This window comes from Pecten maximus, chromosome 6 (assembly GCF_902652985.1).
Source record: "Pecten maximus chromosome 6, xPecMax1.1, whole genome shotgun sequence".
Classification (NCBI taxonomy): domain Eukaryota; kingdom Metazoa; phylum Mollusca; class Bivalvia; order Pectinida; family Pectinidae; genus Pecten; species Pecten maximus.
In genome coordinates, this window is record NC_047020.1 from 21,022,491 (window position 1) to 21,044,994 (window position 22,504).

Here is a 22,504-nt window from a genome sequence, read left to right on the forward strand (position 1 = left end):
TCGACCCAGTTTATCGGAAAACGACTTTTCAATTTCATTCTCAATGAATATCAAAACCGTGTGCGTATGCAATATTCGAATTAGTATAGTATTTTCCCGTGCTTTATACATTTGAAGAAGTCGATTCTCCCCATAAGAAGACAAAAAAGGTGTGACGAGGTGGCATCTAAGCAACATGTATATGAGACTTGTGGACGCTGCTGGAGCTCGCGCTGAGGCATTCTATAACTGAAAAAATGTGGAAGCCATTAAATTGCCATTGTTCAAGCCGATAAATAAGCCGTACAAATTATTAAAGGTGATGAAGCGGCTGTAACAGCTAATCATCACCAAAATGTTTACATCTAATGAAATGCGAAGAGAAAAGTCTAAATGATACTGATCATATTTCAGTCATAGCTGTATGAAGGTAATATCATAATGTCCATGAAGTGACTTACATAAGGAAGCGAAAAGGTAAAGACTACACTGTAACTGATGAATTACACTTTTAATTATTTCAAATAATCTTAAACATTTATTAAAACGACCATGAAATATATATCTTTGGAGCTTGTCACTGATTCCACCATCGAATGAAGCGATTTCAAATGGAACCTGTCATATTATTTGTTCGATTTCTTCGCAATTTATTCGAATTTTTAAAACTAATAATCATTTAAATGACGTTCGGATAGATTTCTTTCGTGTAGGAAAAAACTCGTGAGTGAGTGCAATTCTATAAATCTCTCTTCGTTGCGATTGTATTTATGTCAACGTACATGCAGACACCGTGTATTTCAATTGTTCAAAAACCAAAGATGACGATAAGTATATATAAAATACTGTGCATAAACAAGGGGTCTAATGGGCCTGCAGCACTCACCTAGTTCGTTATGATATGGAATGGAAGATGACAATTTCTGTTACATATAAGTTGTGTATGTGGATCAAAATTCTTTTTCGTAACGACATTTTATACTATCAGCAGCACAAATACAGTATGTAGATGTTGTTTTAAATATTTGGCTCTGAGAATAAATCGAAATTATCAATATTACGAAATTCATAAGTATTTCATCTCCGGTAGCTAATAACCAAACATAATGACCATAAAGACCTTCTGACAAGTAGACTTTTATATCCCTTTATTTATAATGCTATACAACCTGTATAGTCTTCTTTATCTTTGACCGACGATGGATGCTGTAGCCTATCATTATTTATTTGTTTCAGCTCATATATTGATACTAATTAAAACATCCAGGATTAATTACGCATTGAGCACAAGTTTGTTGTCGTACATCTCCCAATATCGTCGTCTTCTCAATGCATTATGGAACCTTCATTGCATACATTATAATCAATTTTAAGGAGATGCGTGTCGATGTTTTCGTGCTAACAAATATCCATACATTGCCATAGATTAGTAAGCTAGCATACTCCCTTAACTAACTGAAACAACTTGATGGAGAATGATGCACTTAAGTCTGTGTAAGACTAGCGTAATACGAAAAGTCTTTAAATGATAGGAATATCTACGACGCCTTTGTTTTTCGTTTCCGGGTGTTCGCCAATCCTCTGACTTCATCTTCGCCACGCGGAAGTAGACATCCCCAGAGTTTGATCATTACGAGGAATGGGACGACGATCCAGAAACCGTTGGGAATCACGAAAAGGAAAATGTGTTCCACCATTGTGTTGTTCTTCCGGTAGGTGTCGGAGACAAGGTACATCAGGAAATAGAGCACTGTCTTCCAGAACGTCATAACAGTCACTGTGAACGCCAGCGGAACCGTATGGCGGCTCTTCCGGTAATGCTGCAAGATCAATGAAAATCTTGAATGACACAAAACTTATTCAGTAAGAAATTTAAAGGCTAATTATGTGGATCACTATGGATTATTAATCCCTTAAAACTCTAAGACAATTACCGAATCAAGATACATACTGTAAATCACTTATATTTCGCGTGGGAGTTATTTTCGCGTTATTATGCGAGGATAGCCAATCGCGAATTCAAAACCGTTGATGTTATTTCTACGAAAATAACACTTGAATGGTTGCCAGGCTACCGGTTACCGATATAGGAGTCCGCGACTCTAAAAACTCATTATTCGCGAAGTTAAAGTCATTTCTAGATCAGCGTTCGCGAAACAATGTATTCGCAAATATGTCTGAAAAGATCAGTTCGCGAGATTTAGAGTATTTCGGTATGGTGAAATAGTGCATTCGGGAACTACAAAAATATTACAAGTGATATTATTTATGACCCGATTAAATATAGCGAACTCCGGAAATAACGAAATGGTTGTCATGGTCACCACGGTCGGCTTTACAATAAAATGATTACAGAGATTTATTACCAGATATTATTGGTTAGATATGTAAACGATCGTTAGAAAAATATGGAATGATGTTTAACAATGTTTTGTTGTATTTCATCACCACTTTTACTGGCTTACTGAAGTCAAACAGGAGTCAAACATCAATTTGTGATTGCGTCAACAAAGTCTTCACCGGGGGTCGTCTCTATATATTTTTTTTGCTGAAAAGCTCTTTAACTTCTAATAAAAGGCTTCTATTTTAAACGTTAAAACTTTATTTCATAGCGATTCATGCTAGAGTTCACCAACTTACGGTTATTAAAGTTTTAATGTAAACACGACAAGTTGAATAAGTTAAGATTGAGAACCACACGACACCCGTATCTGATACTACACGCCTCGCGCAGATTAGCACGTGGAATAGTTTCGTCGTCATAACAAGTGGTTAATAAAGTACATATTAAATAGCCAATAAAAAGCCTGGATTGTCGAGAGCGTCAGCCCGATGTGACATGCATATGTTTTAATTGCCATTTGACACTGATGAAATCAGGAATGAATACATCCTGACACCCTTCAGTCTACTGCCCTCAACATTATCTCTTAATTTTTACGAGATTGTGTGCTTACGATTTTGAGTTGTCACGTAGTGGTGAATTGCTTTCTAAATCGCTGATATACGAGTATTAACATGACTGCCATCATCATGACCAAAAGGCACTTCGACTGCTAGATGTTTTGTGTTGTCCGAGTTTCAGACCGAATAGAGTTTAGGTCGAATACATTGAAATCACAGGGACGTTTGATTCTGGCGTATTCCCCTACACATCATTAGATATATGGTGGTCAGTTAGAATACACTCCAGATACCAATGCACCGTTATTATTATCGTCATTCCAATAAGAAAGGGAAAATAATTTTCCTTTAAGTCAGACTCGGAGATCTCGCATTCAAATTATTATATCGTATATAGGTACAATGGTATAACGTAATTGCTACATCTCGACATTTTTCGTCAACGCTCAAATTACCTGTAGATTGAAGTAAACTTTCTCAACAAACACTTGTCAAAGGAGATATGCACTTTTGATCAAGGAACCAGACGACCATTGGCGAATATAAATAATTAGCTGCCACATCAATGTTACATATTATTCAGTCCAATATAAAACGCCAACATCTTTGTATGAATATTAAGACATATTTGAATACTGAAATTACGTGTTCATATACATTTAAAAAAGATAAATGGCATAGTTTTAATGCTGGTGGTTATAATGTAAAACTGCTGGTGAAATAAATCAACGAACTAATGCGTTTCGACACGGATAACAAAATTATATCAGTTTGAATCATTTTTGGTGATAATAAGACTGCATTTGAATCAGGAATATAATTTTATTAATGTGTCATTTGAAAAGATACATCCATGGACTTATTCAGCTTGCATTCAACCTTAACTTTTGTTTCGTTTTTAACTGCATATCTGCATTTTGCATTTACCGCTACATTGACCAATCACATACTTCATCTTGACCAGTAACGCCACCTGTCGCGTACCCACACGAACCAATTCTCAGTAATGAAATTGTTTATAAAATAAATGATCTTCCGATGGAAGGGCAATAACTCTTATACAGACTCTGACTATCTAGTTACGTACCATGATTATCGCTATGATGTTCAGGACAACTTCTACATAATTTAGTCTGAAAAAAGAAAATGTTAAAAATACATTGTAGTTTTTTTTATGTAAGTAAGCACAATTTCTGGTGATATTATTTAAAATACATTGACTATACAACAATATCGTGATACATGAACACAAACTTTACATGACTGAAAAACTAAGAGGACATGGTCATGGACTTTGCACAATTTCCTAATCTAAGGTCCATATAAGTCCATTATCCGACTACTGTATTCCTAATTTACGGTCCATATCAATCTATTATTCAAGTCCCCGATTCCCAGCCTAAGGTCCATATATATGTATTATTCGAGTTCCGGAGTTCCGACTCACACCCCATTTAAATTGATTACATGTATACGTACGAAATATGTAAGTACAGTATTATATGTATACTTATGCATATATATGGACCTAAGTTCGGAATTTGTGCACAGTCGTTAAACTACCCGCTACACGCTGACACGATACTCATAGTGGGGGCATATACAGTTTGTATAATCAGATAAAATGTATGGTAGGTGGGTCAAACAGACATATTTTAGCTAAATATAGGACGAATGCACATTCGCTGAATGTTGAAACTGGTAGACAACGTGGTATCCCTAGATCTGAAAAGTTATGTACGCTTTGTAAAAGTAATGAAGTTGAAGATGAAACTCATTTGATATTGTTGTGTGCAACTTATTCAGATTAAAGAGTTAAAGATATCAATCCATACTTTTACCGTCGATCATCGGTTTACAAAATAACAGAACTGTTCTCTAGCAATAATGTTAATTCATGCTACGACTAAGAGAAAATTACTTTTAAATAGTTCAGATATTGTTCAAATTTGCCATCTTTCTAACGTTCTAACGTCAAAAGATCATGTTTTCCCTACTGTCCAGAACGAGGGGTTTATATTACTCATTATATGAACTTTTTTCATGATGACGTCATAATGTTATGATGCATTGAGCTGTACTTTAATTATGTTTTGAATTATGCTGGCTGTGTTCTCCGCCATCTTGTAAAATGAAATATGTTATAATTTGTATGTATATTATAATCCTATATGCTGATGCATAACGGAATAAAATAAAAATCCTGAAAAAAATAGTTGTGATGTACAAACAATATCTAAGACGAAGAACCAATAGATGTGATGTACAAACAATAGCTTGGACAAACAAAACAAGTGACCCTTTTTGGCCCCGCCCATCAGTCCCTAGGGTCAGTCAAGGCCAACATGTGCATACCATCAAGCCGTTATCCCATGCTGCTAATTTTCACAAAGTTAGAATGAATTCCAATAGAAATAAAACAAATGATAGTCAAAAATGTGATTTACTTATATAAAATATAGTAAAAATTAACCTCCGAGGGACAAAAGTGTGAACCAGGGTCATGAAATTCACAATTTTGGTAAAGCACATTAAGACCCTTCCAGCTATGAAGAGTGTTTGATTCTACCTTATTTAAGTCTTGAGAAGAAATTTCATGAAATTTCAGTTAATTTGACCCTTTTCGGTCACAAACAATAGTTTTAACATACGATATTTACAACGAAAAACCCCCCAAAACAAACAATAGCTTTAGCATACGAGATTTACAAAAAAAGAAAACCCAAAACAAACAATAGCTTTAAAATACAACAATAAATGTGCAATGTAAACAATAGAGGCGACGTAAAAACAATAGATGTAGTCACAAACAATAGTTTTGACACTTACAAACTCTGAGCAAACACAAAGTCGTCTTTCAGATCAGCATACCGCTGGTCCACCGTCACATAGTGCTTATCTACAATAATAAATGTCACACATTGTTTTACGTGTTGATAAATGTTTTCTTTTAATAATTAATTAATCTATAATTAATATTATCTCTTTATACACAGCATTTCGATCTTGTAGTAAATGCTGCAAATCCAAGATTTTGAAAGAACAAATTTCGAAGCTAGTTCTAACAAATGCTCAATTTTTTTATATAAGCCAATATTTATTTATGGTTTGGTTCGGCATTGTTTATATAAAACACAGGGACCTGGCACGTGTATCGGGTCCTACGTATCATGATAATACTGATTCAGATTCTTTTATTTCTCATTGTGTTTTTCCACACATCAGAGAGAAGACATTACAAAACAATAAAATGAAATATAGTAATACACAATACACAATCACAAAAGTACATGTCCATTACTGGGACCGTCCATGGTGTAGGACTTTATGTTAAGTCTCTATATGCTAACAAGGTAATCTGCGTATAAGTTGTTTTATTGTTATCGTTTGTTTTTGTGATAGATAGAACATTGCCCGGTTTGATTGCGTATCTGTTACAAACCATGTACTGTACTCGCTTCGACTGTGGCTATCGTGTAGTAACAGTCCAATGTCCATTTTTACAGTTTACTTTACAATTTAAATAAATCTGAAACAGAAAGGGCGCTTCAGTTTCCCGTCTCAAAGACACTTTCAATTCGTTGTTTTATACAAGGGTGTTCACCGCTTGTTCGTAAACAGTCCTTGTTATAGTTATTTCTTGATAAGTACTGGAAGGACTTTTCTCAAACTTCATATGTGGGTTCCCCTTGATCCCTAGCTGTGCACAATTTATTTTGGGTCTGATAAAGAAACACAAAATGACCGCTATGATCTATGAGAGTTGAAGTGTGTTATCGCAATTTCTTGAGAAGTACGCAGAGGAGTTTTCTCAAACTTCCAAGGCATGTTCTCCTTGGTCCCTAGATGTGCCAATATGATTCTTTGAATCTGACCCAGAAAACAAAATGGCCGACAAAACGTTCATCTTTGATTTTAACAGTTGCATTTTTTGTCGCAATTTCTTGAGTACTGAGAGGACTACTTTTTACAAACTTCAAATGTCGATTCCCCTGGGTCCCAAGTTGTACCCGTTCAATTTTGAGGCTGATCTAGAAAACATTTTGACACTTGAAGATAGTTATATCTATTTCGTGAAAAAAAGTACAAGTATGATTTCTTTTCTCAAACTTCATAATTGTGTTGGTTTCCGTTGGTCCTTTGTTGTGCCCATTCACTTCTGAATCTGACCCAGAAAAGAAAATGGCCAACAGGCAGCCATCTTTGAAGGTTGAAGTTTGCTCTCGCTATTTCTTGAGAAGTTTTCAAACCTCTTTATATCCGAGTCCGTTGTTAAGTTTGGTATTGCCATTTCTAATTCACATGAAGTTCTTCTTAGATCTCTCTAGGATCTTGTCATTAACGTAGAGAAAAGATCATTACCTCTCAAGATCTTTCAATGGTGGCACCAAGATCCCTTTGGGATCTCGTTAAGGGGTCTCGTTTATTATTATTCTCATTCCCATTGATATCCTGGTATGGTTTATAATTGACAGTAGTATTTGTAAAGGAACCACGAGCTGATATCATCAAGTCAATATTCCTCTTGAAAGTGATTTGTGATAGTGGCATTTCCAGACGATGCATCGTAGCGATGCCTTGTCTGTTAACAAGGGAGACAACTCAGACAGTATTCCTATACTCTAACCATACAACACAGAATAATCAACTATTTACTCATACATGTAAGACACACAACAACTGTAACGTTTGTTAAGTAAGTGTAGATTTGTCTATGTAGAACACCATCAAACAGAAGTGTAACGTAAACAGCATTGAATTATGGTTTTGTAATTTACAGTCCATGCGAAACTTGTTAAAAGTCTCCCACGGACCAGTTGGTAGATGTCGAGTCAGCCTACATATAACGTAGAGAGGGTTAGTAATACGTGTAAGAAAACGTACCCTATTCCCAGGTATTTAACAAATATTCGTGAAACTGGATCGGGACACTCGTCGGATTATTTTAGCAATTACGTCAATTACATATTTTAAAAATAGGTCCTAAGGATCGCTAAAACTCAATCTCAAACCAGTGTAAATACAATCAAAGTTCACTCAGTTTGAAGGCTACGTCATAAATGTTTCAGTAGGTAAGCTGAACGTTCAGGTGGTGTGGGCCACTTGACACATTGTCGCGAATCGCTTTATGCTTACTATTTGCATACTGAAGTGAAATGAAAAGTGACATAAAATTTGATTGATTCGGGATTTTACTGGTAGTGGTACGGGAAGAGATGGGGAGGGTGGGGACATGGGGTGGGGTGGGGACGGGATTTTACTGGTAGGGTTACGGGAAGAGATGGGGAGGGTGGGGACATGGTGTGGGGTGGGGACGGGATTTTACTGGTACGGGTACGGGAAGAGATGGGGGAGGGTGGGGCATGGGGTGGTGTGGGGACGGGATTTTACTGGTAGGGTTACGGGAAGAGATGGGGAGGGTGGGGACAAGGGGTGGGGTGGGGACGGGATTTTACTGACACGGGTACGGGAAGAGATGGGGAGGGTGGGGACATGGGGTGGGGTGGGGAGGGGATTTTACTGGTAGGGTTACGGGAAGAGATGGGGGAGGGTGGGGCATGGGGTGGTGTGGGGACGGGATTTTCCTGGTAGGGGTACGGGAAGAGATGGGGAGGGTGAAGACATGGGATGGGTGGAGACATGGGGAGAGGAAGGGGAGGGGGGGGGGGGGGGGGGTAGGATTTCACTGACTATAATCTCATTCTATGTTTACGTTTTAATTCACTTTAATTGTCGGACCTCGATATAAAAGATCAACATGTGCCTGTGGGTATTAAATCAAACATTCCAGAATAAATCTACATGAACAGTTAGAGACTTTGAACCAGGTAAACGACACTGATATCTGAACGATAATAATGTAGCAACTGTGCATATAAGTAACCTATATTAACAAACTACAACAGGAGTAAGAATTACGTACGATACAAGTATTAGATATCACTCTGCCAAAACTTACCCGACTTGTTTTGCGAAGGGTGACATACTTTCTTTTATGTGTACTTACAGAGGTACCAGATATAGGCCAGTCTACCCCCGGGCAGGGAATGAGGTCGGAAAACAATAAAGCTTGCATCCCACGTACAGATGGCGGCGGTGGAGTAAAACCAGATCAAAATCCAACCCGGCATCTGTAGAACGCCCTCCATTATTGTACGGCTGTTTAAAAAGTGACACAGTCCTTTCCTCCGAGGCGGAGAGTTGACACCACGTGAGCGACAGTTGTAGTACGGTGATTCCGAGCTATAATCCTGTACATATATAAGTTATTATTGGGTGTGTTAGGTCAGGTTCACTTTCGGGGAGGACTTGCTTGGCATAGAAAATTGAACATGGGGCATACTATACACGTTTGTGAACTTAGGTAATGGTGTTTGGATAACATTGTGTGTGATATGCATAGGATAGATAAACAGGACGCAGTGTTAATATTGTTGACCAACACGACATTGGACTTTACGATAGCATATTTGGTCACGTGACAAAATGACCACCGTGACCGACATCTATGAGTATTGTTAGCTTGACGCAGTGTTAAGTGGTGCGTTGACTGTTATGGTCCAATGCCCTTTTCTCAGAAACAAATCTCCACATAAACCAACGTCACTATCACAGCAAGGATCCATATTTCACTGACTCTGTCTATTATAATGTGTCCTTGTGTCAAGTTGTATGAATGTAATGTAAAACAAAAGGCCCAAATGGCCTGCATTGTTTACCCGGATATTTCAAGGATCATCGGAAAACATGAGTAGCCATTTTAAAAATGACGTCGGTTTCCTCTATTAGGTCCTGCCCAGGGGAGCCAGAGTCACTATTATCTTCCCCTTCTACAAGGATGCTTCTGACAGATAAAAAAAATCAGTCGTTCACGACTAGTTACGATTCAAAGAAAAAGTTCTCGAACGACGAATTGGCGACTGCTAAGTGAGCTAATCATACAACTGATCCATGGTGATATTGGCCCTAAATCACTTAAATTGTCGACGGACCATAAAACAATACGATGTCACACGTTAAGTGATTGTACAGTTGTCTCAGTTGTAAATGTGATTGTTTAACAGTAATTGGTTTTAAATGACTAGTTGTATCGGTGAATGGTTGTGACGGTTTGTTTGTTTTTGTTTAACGTCCTATTAACAGCCAGGGTCATTTAAGGACGTGCCAGGTTTTGGAGGTGGGAGGAAAGCCGGATTACCCGGAGAAAAACCACCGGCCTACGGTCAGTACCTGGCAACTGCCCCACGTAGGTTTCGAACTCGCAACCCGGAGATGGAGGGCTAGTGATAAAGTGTCGGTACACCTTAACCACTCTGCCATCGCGGTGACGGTAATTGCCAAGTGATCGGCTGTAACAGTGATCATCAATCAAATATTTTATTCCTCTGTTAAGAGATTTACAAAATGAAAAGTTAATATTTACATAAAATTAGGTTGAATGTGATCAATTGAATTGTTTTCTACATGTCCATGTATGAATTACATTACTATTGCTGTCACATTTAATACTGGTACTGTTTGTAGTATTGCATAAGTTACATGATGAGTTAGTTTAGGAGAAAAACACATGTGCAGCACTTCTAATGTATTTAGCACTATCCAATAAAAATCCCTGGTAATCCTCTATAGATTCGTATATCTCTGCTGGAATTGTTTTGCCAAGAAGAGTTCTAAGGAAATTCTCATGGTGTAAGTTGTCCAAGTAGATAAATAATTCGATGCCGGAATTATCTATTACCAGTGATGTGAATATGTCACGAAGGTCAGCTGTAGCACTACACACAGTTACAAAGTGGAGAATGGCGATACATTACATAATATTTACATCGTTGCTCCTTCCACTGGGGGGAGCATGCCACCATTTTACACACGAACTTGACAATTTGGAGGTCTTTACTAGTTTTTGGTGTATTCCATAGAATATATGGATATTTATTTGTATCATGGATGTCTCTTAATCTCAAAAAGTCTAAATCTGTCACAAGTCTGTCTTTCAGGAGGGTGTCTTCCATTGTTTTAATAGAATGTGAGACAATCCGTTTCCAAGCCGTTTTAGAAGGGAAGTAGATATTTACCAAGTACTCCTGCAGGAAATTCTGTAAGTTGTATTTGTATAAAATACACCAAATATCAGGAATAAATCCAAGCTGTTTGTTATAAGGGTTTTCAATATACTGGAACAGTGATTGGTTGTAACAGTGATTGGTTGTAACAGTGTTTGGTTGTAACAGTGATTAGCTATAACAGCGATTGGTTGTAACAGTGATTGGTTGTAACAGTGATTGGTTGTAACAGTGATTGGTTGTAACAGTTATTAGCTATAACAGTGATTGGTTGTAACAGTGATTGGTTGTAACAGTGATTGGTTGTAACAGTGATTGGTTGTAACAGTGATTGGTTGTAACAGTGTTTGGTTGTAACAGTTATTAGCTATAACAGTGATTGGTTGTAACAGTGATTGGTTGTAACAGTGTTTGGTTGTAACAGTGATTGGTTGTAACAGTGATGGGTTGTAACAGTGATTGGTTGTAACAGTGATTGGTTGTAACAGTGTTTGGTTGTAACAGTGATTGGTTGTAACAGTGATTGGTTGTAACAGTGATTAGCTATAACACTGATTGGTTGTAACAGTGATTGGTTGTAACAGTTATTAGCTATAACAGTGATTGGTTGTAACAGTGATTGGTTGTACTAGTGATTAGCTATAACAGTGATTGGTTGTAACTGTGATTGGTTGTAAAACTGATTGGTTGTAACAGTTATTAGCTAAAACAGTGATTGGTTGTAACAGTGATTGGTTGTAACAGTGATTGGTTGTTACAATGATTGGTTGTAACAGTGATTGGTTGTAACAGTGATTAGCTATAACAGTGATTAGTTGTAACAGTGATTGGTTGTAACAGTGATTAGCTATAACAGCGATTGGTTGTAACAGTGATTGGTTGTAACAGTGATTAGCTATAACACTGATTGGTTGTAACTGTTATTAGCTAAAACAGTGATTGGTTGTAACAGTGATTGGTTGTAACAGTGATTGGTTGTTATAATGATTGGTTGTAACAGTGATTGGTTGTAACAGTTATAAGCTATAACACTGATTGGTTGTAACCGTTATTAGCTATAACAGTGATTGGTTGTAACAGTGATTGGTTGTAAAACTGATTGGTTGTAACAGTTATTAGCTAAAACAGTGATTGGTTGTAACAGTGATTGGTTGTAACAGTGATTGGTTGTAACAGTGATTGGTTGTAACAGTGATTGGTTGTTATAATGATTGGTTGTAACAGTGATTGGTTGTAACAGTGATTAGCTATAACACTGATTGGTTGTAACCGTTATTAGCTATAACAGTGATTGGTTGTAACAGTGATTGGTTGTACTAGTGATTAGCTATAACAGTGATTGGTTGTAACTGTTATTAGCTAAAACAGTGATTGGTTGTAACAGTGATTAGTTGTAACAGTGATTGGTTGTAACAGTGATTGGTTATAACAGTTATTAGCTATAACAGTGATTGGTTGTAACAGTGATTGGTTGTTACAATGATTGGTTGTAACAGTGATTGGTTGTAACAGTGATTGGTTGTAACAGTGATTGGTTGTAACAGTGTTTGGTTGTAACAGTGATTGGTTGTAACAGTTATTAGCTATAACAGTGATTGGTTGTAACAGTGATTGGTTGTAACAGTGATTGGTTGTAACAGTGTTTGGTTGTAACAGTGATTGGTTGTAACAGTTATTAGCTAAAGCAGTGATTGGTTGTAACAGTGTTTGGTTGTAACAGTTATTAGCTATAACAGTGATTGGTTGTAACAGTGATTGGTTGTAACAGTTATTAGCTAAAACAGTGATTGGTTGTAACAGTGATTGGTTGTAACAATGATTGGTTGTAGGATTGGTTATAACAGTGATTGGTTGTAGGATTGGTTGTAACAGTGATTGGTTGTAACAGTGATTGGTTGTAACAGTGATTGGCTATAACAGTGATTGGTTGTAGGATTGGTTGTAACAGTGATTGGTTATAACAGTGATTGGTTGTAACAGTGATAGGTTGTAACAGTGATTGGTTATAACAGTGATTGGTTACAGCAGTGATTGATTGAAACAGTGATTGATTGTAAAGCTAATTGACTGTAACAGTGATTGGTTTCAATGGTTATAGGCCGGTGATGGGTTGTGACTGTGCCTGGTTGTAACAGTTAACTGTAACAGCGATTGCTTATAACAGTTTTTGGTTGGAACAGTGATTGGTTGTAATAGTTTATGGTTATAACAGTGATTGGTTATTGCAATGAATGGTTGTAACAGTTATAAGTTATAACAGTGATTGGTTATTACAATGAATGTTTGTAACAGTTATAAGTTGTAACAGTGATTGTTTTAACAGTGATTGGTGGTGACTGTAACAGCCAGTCACTGTTACAACTTATCACTGCTACATAAACAAGTTGTGCAACAAGCGCTGTTACAACCAATTGCTTTGACGCCTAATTACAGTTGCAATCAATCACCATCACAACCAATTATTGTTACAATCAATCACCATCACAACCAATTATTGTTACAGTCAATCACCATCACAACCAATTATTGTTACAATCAATCACCATCACAACCAATTATTGTTACAATCAATCACCATCACAACCAATTATTGTTACAATCAATCACCATCACAACCAATTATTGTTACAATCAATCACCATCACAACCAATTATTGTTACAATCAATCACCATCACAACCAATTATTGTTACAATCAATCACCATCACAACCAATTATTATTACAGTCAATCACCATCACAACCAATTATTGTTACAATCAATCACCATCACAACCAATTATTGTTACAATCAATCACCATCACAACCAATTATTGTTACAATCAATCACCATCACAACCAATTATTATTACAGTCAATCACCATCACAACCAATTATTGTAACAGTCAATCAATGTTACAGTCAATCACTTGTACAGTCAATTAGCGTTACAACCGACCTCTGTTACAACCTAATACCGTTACAACAAATCGATATTAACAACCAATCACTGTTACAGCTAATAATAGTAACAACCAACTACTATTATAACCAATTACTAGCACAGCCGATCATTTTTAACAAATCGTTGTTACAGCTTATAGATGTGACAACCATTCATTGTAACAATTGATCACTGTTACAACCAATCACCATCACAACATATCACTGTTACAGCTAATAACTGTTACATCCAATCACTTTTACAACCAATTACTGTTACAACCAATTATCGGTACAGCTAATAATTTTTAAAGCCGATCACCACCACAACCAATCACTGTTACAACCAATCATTGTTACAACCAATCATTGTTACAACCAATCACTGTTTCAACCAATCACTGTTACAACCAATCACTGTTACAACCAATCATTGTTACATCTAGTCACTGTTACAACCACTCATCGTTACAACAAATCACTATTACAGTCAATCACAATTACAAGCACCCATTTTTACAGCTAATGATAGTAACAAGCAACTTCTGTTATAACCAATCACTGTTACAACCAATTAGCGATACAGCTTATAATTGTTAAAGTCGATCACCACCACAACCAATCACTGTTACAACCAATCACTGTTACAAGCAAACATTGTTATAACTAAGTAAAGGTAGACACGTGACAGCTGATTTTAATCAGATTGCTGTCATTGGTTGGAACAGTGATTGTATATAACAGTGGTTGGTTGTTACAGTGATTGGTTGTTACAGAGGTCGGTTGTGATTGGTTGTAACAGTGATTGTTTGTAGGTGAGGCTTTTGATGAAATAATACTGTTAGTTTTAATACTGATAATCTCTTGTTTCTACCAGTTGCGATGGAACAAATCAAATCAAATCAAATCATCTATCCGTGTTTATATATCAGCGAATGAAATAGAATATAAACTTCTCCTCTTTGTGTATTATTATTATTTAGTGTATATAAATTTACATAATAATGACTTTTCAAACATTTCCTAATTCATTTCCTAATATGATGACATTAAGAACTTCTTCTTGATTTTTCTTTCGATAAGTATTGACAAATTTAGCAGTGTAACTATTTTGAATAATTCATTGAGGTGTTTTATGAAACCAGTTCACAATTACTTTCAATTTTTTCTAGTTTTAGATCCTTTCGAGCCCCTCCGTTTTCTTGGCGTTCTCGGTGTGTCTATAACTGTAGCTTCCATAGTAGGTACCTTCACAAACAGATGTATGGCTTCCTCGGTAGGATCGTCTTTGATTTCAACCGCGCGATTTTTCTCGGTTGCTATTTTGCCGACCTCGTATGTTTCAGTAGGCCCCTCTATTTCCTCGCATCGACTGTTGTTTCTGATACTTTCGCAGAAGGGAGACTGGTAGCCTTGGTATTTCTGTCGTCTGCTGGGTTTGCCGCGGCCACATACTTCCGGTAGTTTCAATGGCGGAAGTTTACAACCATTTAACAAACTCGCGGGTGTTCTTGGCATTTCTGCTTTTTGAATGTGCACCTTCTTTTTCCGTTTTAACACAACATGACCCGGTATCGGGGGAAGCTTCTTGTTGTCTGCACGGCAAACGTCAGACAGGCGCAACTTGCGATCCGAAGGAAATGTTTGTGGCGTTAATGGAGGAAGGGAAACTCTGGACGGATGTTTCGGTTTCATGGGATTCTCCTGATGGGGTGAACACGAGCTGTCCGAGCGGGGGTTGATAGGAGGGAGATGGACATTCTGATTTTCATATCGTGTATACGGCCCAGCACTAGAGTTCATGTTATTCGACTTTTCTTGGTGAGTGGGTTCCGTTTTGTTGTCGTTAGTATTGGCCGTTGTTCTGTCCTTAGTGCCATTCCTGCCTGTATAAGGCTCAAGTCTTTTTTGTCCACTTTTAGAAAATGTATATTTGACATTGTCTATTGAAAATATTATCTGACTATTTGACCCGAATCGTTCACATAATGAGCATTTCGCCAGAGCGGATGTATTTGCTCCCTTCTTTACTTTAATAAGTGCATTTTTTGGCTGGAGAATTTCGTCTGACCTTGACGAAGAAACGAATGACCTTTGAGAAGAGCTTGCTGTGGGAGATGTTTTCTCCATGATGGTAGGGAGGACCTCTACTATACCACATCTTCCATGACAATACGGCATGGAGCTTATCTGATCAAGGTCCTCGTCGGCATCCTGCTGTTCGCGTCTCTGCTTCCGAGTGTCCCCTCCCATACTGCTTTTCGAAGCATGCGGTGACCTCGTCCCCTGTGCGACTTCTGGCACTTCCTGTAAGACCTGCCTTCCATCTCCTTGGTCAGCTATTTCTTCCTGAATTTGCTGCCACATCAGATTATCTCGGGGTGAATTTTTGGCCGATTGGTTCGGGGTGGTGTAGTGTTTAGATTCTGCTCCCAAGGGTTTCAAATATCGCATCATGTTGGCCGCAGCATCGCTATTCGATGACCCCTTTCTAAGAAGCAAAGAAGCCTCCTGAAAGATATCGCCAACGCTGACCCCAGTTCCGCCTGTGACCTCTCTGTCACCACATAACTGAAACTCCGAGAAGCATTTCCGAATGGGCTGATTGATTAATGCTGGTACCATAAGAGGACGGAATTCATTCCCCTTTGCCCACGATATATTATTCGACAGTGTATTTTTGTTGATAACTTCGTTTTGATTACTATTTGTGTATGATTCTATTACTCTACTGTCGCTCCCCGAGTCCTGGACGCAGTCTGGGTCAACCTCTTTCTTATTTCGCCATTCTCGTACCGCTTGTTGCATCCTCTCCAAGTCCTGCTTGGCATCCAAGATGGCCACCTGGTGTTCCACTTCCTGTAGGTTCACCATCGACCTGTTCCGGGTGATCACTTGATCTATAAATGGACGAAAGGACAGAAATTAGTTATTTAAACCTAAATTCAGTCTGTATTACCATGTAATTATTAAACAAAATAATAATACTAATGATAAGTACCCGGACATGTTGGTGACACTTTTGATTTAGTGTCCAAATATTGAAATAACCTAATCACGAAAAATATTAAATAAATAAATTAATAAAAAAATATTTAAAAAAACCCAACCAATACATGTAGTTAGAGAGTCAAAATAAGTGCATCTTAGTCAATAAGTATAGTCTTAATTCGTCAGGTGTTAATTGCTATAATCATAGTTCAACTCTGACGATCGGGCATGATTCTTTTTTCTTATCATTAAAAACATGATTTTTAGGAATTGCATCATAAACGCTGTCTTATGTTCTAAATGCTCTCTAAGGTAAACAAGAAAACGTGTATGATTTCTTCTACAGAAACACTTACGGAACTAGCAGCTGACTATTTACAAATCCTCTTCGTGAAGATAGGGTAAAACAATTCATACAATAATGTATAATTGGACATAAGTTTGATTAAATACGAAAATACCTCATGATAAGAACTCTGAAAATAAATCATGTTTTGAAAATGGATAGAATGGGGCAGTAGCTGATATTTTATCATGGCAACGAAATGGAACTAAGTCACAAATCTCTAACGGTCATTAGAACTAAGTCACAAATTTCTAATGGTCATTAGAACTAAGTCACAAATCTCTAATGGTCATTAGAACTAAGTCACAAATCTCTAACGGTCATTAGAACTAAGTCACAAATCTCTAACGGTCATTAGAACTAAGTCACAAATCTCTAACGGTCGTTAAAACTAAGTCACAAATCTCTAACGGTCGTTAGAACTAAGTCACAAATCTCTAACGGTCATTAGAACTAAGTCACAAATCTCTAACGGTCGTTAGAACTAAGTCACAAATCTCTAACGGTCGTTAGAACTAAGTCACACATCTCTAACGGTCATTAGAACTAAGTCACAAATCTCTAATGGTCATTAGAACTAAGTCCCAAATCTCTAATGGTCATTAGAACTAAGTCACAAATCTCTAACGGTCATTAGAACTAAGTCACAAATCTCTAACGGTCATTAGAACTAAGTCACAAATCTCTAACGGTCATTAGAACTAAGTCACAAATCTCTAACGGTCATTAGAACTAAGTCACAAATCTCTAACGGTCATTAGAACTAAGTCACAAATTTCTAATGGTCATTAGAACTAAGTCACAAATCTCTAATGGTCATTAGAACTAAGTCACAAATCTCTAACGGTCATTAGAACTAAGTCACAAATCTCTAACGGTCATTAGAACTAAGTCACAAATCTCTAACGGTAATTAGAACTAAGTCACAAATCTCTAACGGTCATTAGAACTAAGTCACAAATCTCTAATGGTCATTAGAACTAAGTCACAAATCTCTAACGGTCATTAGAACTAAGTCACAAATCTCTAACGGTCATTAGAACTAAGTCACAAATCTCTAACGGTCGTTAAAACTAAGTCACAAATCTCTAACGGTCGTTAGAACTAAGTCACAAATCTCTAACGGTCGTTAAAACTAAGTCACAAATCTCTAACGGTCGTTAGAACTAAGTCACAAATCTCTAATGGTCATTAGAACTAAGTCACAAATCTCTAATGGTCATTAGAACTAAGTCACAAATCTCTAACGGTCATTAGAACTAAGTCACAAATCTCTAACGGTCATTAGAACTAAGTCACAAATCTCTAACGGTCATTAGAACTCAGTCACAAATCTCTAACGGTCATTAGAACTAAGTCACAAATCTCTAATGGTCATTAGAACTAAGTCACAAATCTCTAACGGTCATTAGAACTAAGTCACAAATCTCTAACGGTCATTAGAACTCAGTCACAAATCTCTAACGGTCATTAGAACTAAGTCACAAATCTCTAACGGTCATTAGAACTCAGTCACAAATCTCTAACGGTCATTAGAACTAAGTCACAAATCTCTAATGGTCATTAGAACTAAGTCACAAATCTCTAACGGTCATTAGAACTAAGTCACAAATCTCTAATGGTCATTAGAACTAAGTCACACATCTCTAACGGTCATTAGAACTAAGTCACAAATCTCTAATGGTCATTAGAACTAAGTCACAAATCTCTAATGGTCATTAGAACTAAGTCACAAATCTCTAACGGTCATTAGAACTAAGTCACAAATCTCTAATGGTCATTAGAACTAAGTCACAAATCTCTAAATTTCATTAGAACTAAGTCACAAATCTCTAACGGTCATTAGAACTAAGTCCCAAATCTCTAACGGTCATTAGAACTAAGTCACAAATCTCTAACGGTCATTAGAACTAAGTCACAAATCTCTAACGGTCGTTAGAACTAAGTCACAAATCTCTAACGGTCGTTAAAACTAAGTCACAAATCTCTAACGGTCGTTAGAACTAAGTCACAAATCTCTAACGGTCGTTAAAACTAAGTCACAAATCTCTAACGGTCGTTAGAACTAAGTCACAAATCTCTAACGGTCGTTAGAACTAAGTCACAAATCTCTAACGGTCATTAGAACTCAGTCACAAATCTCTAACGGTCATTAGAACTAAGTCACAAATCTCTAATGGTCATTAGAACTAAGTCACAAATCTCTAACGGTCATTAGAACTAAGTCACAAATCTCTAATGGTCATTAGAACTAAGTCACAAATCTCTAAATTTCATTAGAACTAAGTCACAAATCTCTAACGGTCATTAGAACTAAGTCCCAAATCTCTAACGGTCATTAGAACTAAGTCACAAATCTCTAACGGTCATTAGAACTAAGTCACAAATCTCTAACGGTCATTAGAACTAAGTCACAAATCTCTAACGGTCGTTAGAACTAAGTCACAAATCTCTAACGGTCGTTAAAACTAAGTCACAAATCTCTAACGGTCGTTAGAACTAAGTCACAAATCTCTAACGGTCGTTAGAACTAAGTCACAAATCTCTAACGGTCGTTAGAACTAAGTCACAAATCTCTAACGGTCATTAGAACTAAGTCACAAATCTCTAATGGTCATTAGATTTTAGTTTAATTACGGTAATTGCAGTAATCCGGAAATTAGTATGCCTGATTTTCTTTTGCGGAATCCAAAGTGTCCGGTATTTATAAGGTTTCTATTTTGTATACAAGTTACATATTACAGTGTACTTACACTTCATGGTCGCCCCTGATCATCGATAAGCTTTCTGTTCCATCAAACTTCACCTGTCAACAATTAGTAGACAAAGAAGTTCCTCAATAATAAATCCGAGAATTGACATTTATACAGTCCATTAATACCAGTTTGGTTATATTTATAAACTTTGAATTCAAAGAGCATACGATAATGTTGCTCTCATTACCTCTACTAAGACCACTACACCAATTCCACGACATATTACCTTTCGGGTCCCGCCATTCCTGTCAGCCTCCTCGTTCAAGTTGCTTAGCGACGTTGACGACAATGTATAGGACGTCACAATGTTTGTGACGCCTTGTCTATGGAATGGCGTCGTTATGATTAGCACTACTGAAGCCATCTCCGCGGGAGTGTGAATGGATAATAAAAATCGAAATCTTAATAGATACTCTTTCTTAACAGAAATGTCACACGGTTACACATTACCAGGATTTTACTTGTTTGTAGAGTTATCGCCTTTCACCAAGGTATGTCCGGGGTTTGATTCTCCGATTGGAAGATGAGAATGAATGGTCACTCGCTCGACCATGTTGGTTTTCTCATGATTATCTATTCTGGTTTCATTGATTTTTCTCCTGTAGTTAAATGTCTTTATTACATATTTTACACCATTAACTAAAACATTCTTTAAACATAGTGTTACGCCTACCTGTCATCCTCCAGGGCTGACTTGGTGCCATACTATTAGATGTGCCGAACATTTACGGGTAGAGGGAATGTCGTGGGTCTAACCAAGTATCTATACCAATTAGCAATCACAGCAGTTAAACTGATGCTTTCTGTAACTAGAGTCCAAGATTCAATCATTTGCATGACCACATTAATTTAATATCTCAATTTATTCTCACTCATTAAATATCATGTTTACATCACTTAAGATAGCACCTTGTATAACTAGGCTGGACAAACCTTGAAATGCCTGTCATATCTTACAAATAAATCGGCAGGCAGTCTTCAAAAACATTTCTTAGAAAGAGATAATGGTACTCGGTTTGAAAGTTGTTAACGGAAATAAATCTCAAATTCATGACCGCATAAAAAACTTCCATATTTTCATCTTGTTGCGTTTTTAAACCCCAAGGCGCCAACAGGCCAAAGCGACATTCCACTGTGCCAATACACAAAGGCGCCGATACATTTCACAGCGAAACACACCAAAGCGCCACCACGAAATAGTCACAATCAGCTACCATATTTTACTTGAAAAGCAGTTTTAACTACACTGCCGTCAAATTCAAATTTATTTCATTCTCTTTTCACATACTCTTGTATTGCAAGGAATCATAAGGACTTATTGGAGAATCGTATTATTGATCCAACTGACTGCCCGCAATATAGCAACTGATTATTCCCAATTGAGCATTTGTGAGAAGGTAAAGGACAGAAGGAATTCGGTGGTGCCAGAACCTTTCTTCGATTGGAAATGCTTTGTTTGAAGATTTGGGTAATGTCCAGATAACGACCACCAAGACATTGGGGACTCCTTCATGTATAAGAGAAGAGAAAGCAAGACCCACAGTATCCCACTCCTAGTTGCCTCGATTGTTAAAAATCAATATCCCACTCCTATATCCTCGATTATTAAAAATCAATATCCCACTCCTAGTATACTCGATTGTTAAAATCAATATCCCACTCCTAGTTCCCCCAATTATTAAAATCAATATCCCACTCCTAGTTCCCCCGATTGTTAAAATCAATATCCCACTCCTAGTTCCCCGATTGTTAAAATCAATATTCCACTCCTAGTTCCCCGATTGTTAAAATCAATATCCCACTCCTAGTTCCCCCGATTGTTAAAATCAATATCCCACTCCTAGTTCCCCCGATTGTTAAAATCAATATCCCACTCCTAGTTCGCCGATTGTTAAAATGAATATCCCACTCCTAGTCCCCCCGATTGTTAAAATCAATATCCCACTCCTAGTTCCCCGATTGTTAAAAATCAATATCCCACTCCTAGTTCCCTCGATTGTTAAAATCAATATCCCATTCCTAGTTCCCCGATTGTTAAAAATCAATATCCCACTCCTAGTTCCCCGATTGTTAAAATCAATATCCCACTCCTAGTTCCCCCGATTGTTAAAATCAATATCCCACTCCTAGTTCCACGATTGTTAAAATCAATATCCCACTCCTATATACTCGATTGTTAAAATCAATATCCCACTCCTAGTTCCCCCAATTATTAAAATTCAATATCCCACTCCTAGTTCCCCCGATTGTTAAAATCAATATCCCACTCCTAGTTCCCCGATTGTTAAAATCAATATTCCACTCCTAGTTTCCCCGATTGTTAAAATCAATATCCCACTCCTAGTTCCCCGATTGTTAAAATCAATATCCCACTCCTAGTTCCCCCGATTGTTAAAATCAATATCCCACTCCTAGTTCCCCCGATTGTTAAAATCAATATCCCACTCCTAGTCCCCCCGATTGTTAAAATCAATATCCCACTCCTAGTTCCCCGATTGTTAAAAATCAATATCCCACTCCTAGTTCCCTCGATTGTTAAAA

The 22,504-nt window shown here is 37.2% G+C and overlaps 2 protein-coding genes across 3 annotated transcripts; both read right to left on the reverse strand.

Moving 5' to 3' along the window:
• Window positions 1-1,103: 1,103 nt before the first annotated feature.
• LOC117329212 lies at window positions 1,104-9,282 on the reverse strand. The gene is made up of 4 exons (XM_033887029.1): window positions 8,891-9,282; window positions 5,713-5,782; window positions 3,971-4,016; window positions 1,104-1,799 (listed from the first exon to the last, which is right to left on the reverse strand). Exons 1-4 carry the CDS (start codon window positions 9,030-9,032, stop codon window positions 1,518-1,520), a joined length of 540 nt encoding a protein of 179 aa, XP_033742920.1. The 5' UTR covers window positions 9,033-9,282; the 3' UTR covers window positions 1,104-1,517.
• A 5,546-nt stretch (window positions 9,283-14,828) lies between these two features.
• Window positions 14,829-20,220, reverse strand: LOC117329213. Of its 2 annotated transcripts, XM_033887030.1 has the most exons (3): window positions 20,190-20,220; window positions 19,961-20,013; window positions 14,829-16,770 (listed from the first exon to the last, which is right to left on the reverse strand). In XM_033887030.1, the coding sequence occupies exons 2-3, from the start codon at window positions 19,965-19,967 to the stop codon at window positions 15,029-15,031; spliced, it is 1,749 nt and encodes a 582-aa protein (XP_033742921.1). In that variant the 5' UTR covers window positions 19,968-20,013; window positions 20,190-20,220; the 3' UTR covers window positions 14,829-15,028. The 2 variants fall into 2 exon arrangements, with proteins under 2 accessions (XP_033742921.1, XP_033742922.1); XM_033887031.1 differs by lacking the exon at window positions 20,190-20,220 and having other exon boundaries at window positions 19,961-20,173.
• Between the last annotated feature and the right edge of the window lie 2,284 nt (window positions 20,221-22,504).

Coding starts and splice junctions, on each gene's coding strand:
- LOC117329212 (XM_033887029.1), bottom strand. CDS start 9,032: ATGGAGGGCGTTCTACAGATGCCGGGTTGGATTTTGATCTGGTTTTAC. Junction 4,017..5,712: donor TTTGTGTTTGCTCAGAGTTT/GTAAGTGTCAAA, acceptor TTCTTTTTTCAG/ACTAAATTATGTAGAAGTTG. Junction 1,800..3,970: donor ACATCATAGCGATAATCATG/GTACGTAACTAG, acceptor TTGATCTTGCAG/CATTACCGGAAGAGCCGCCA.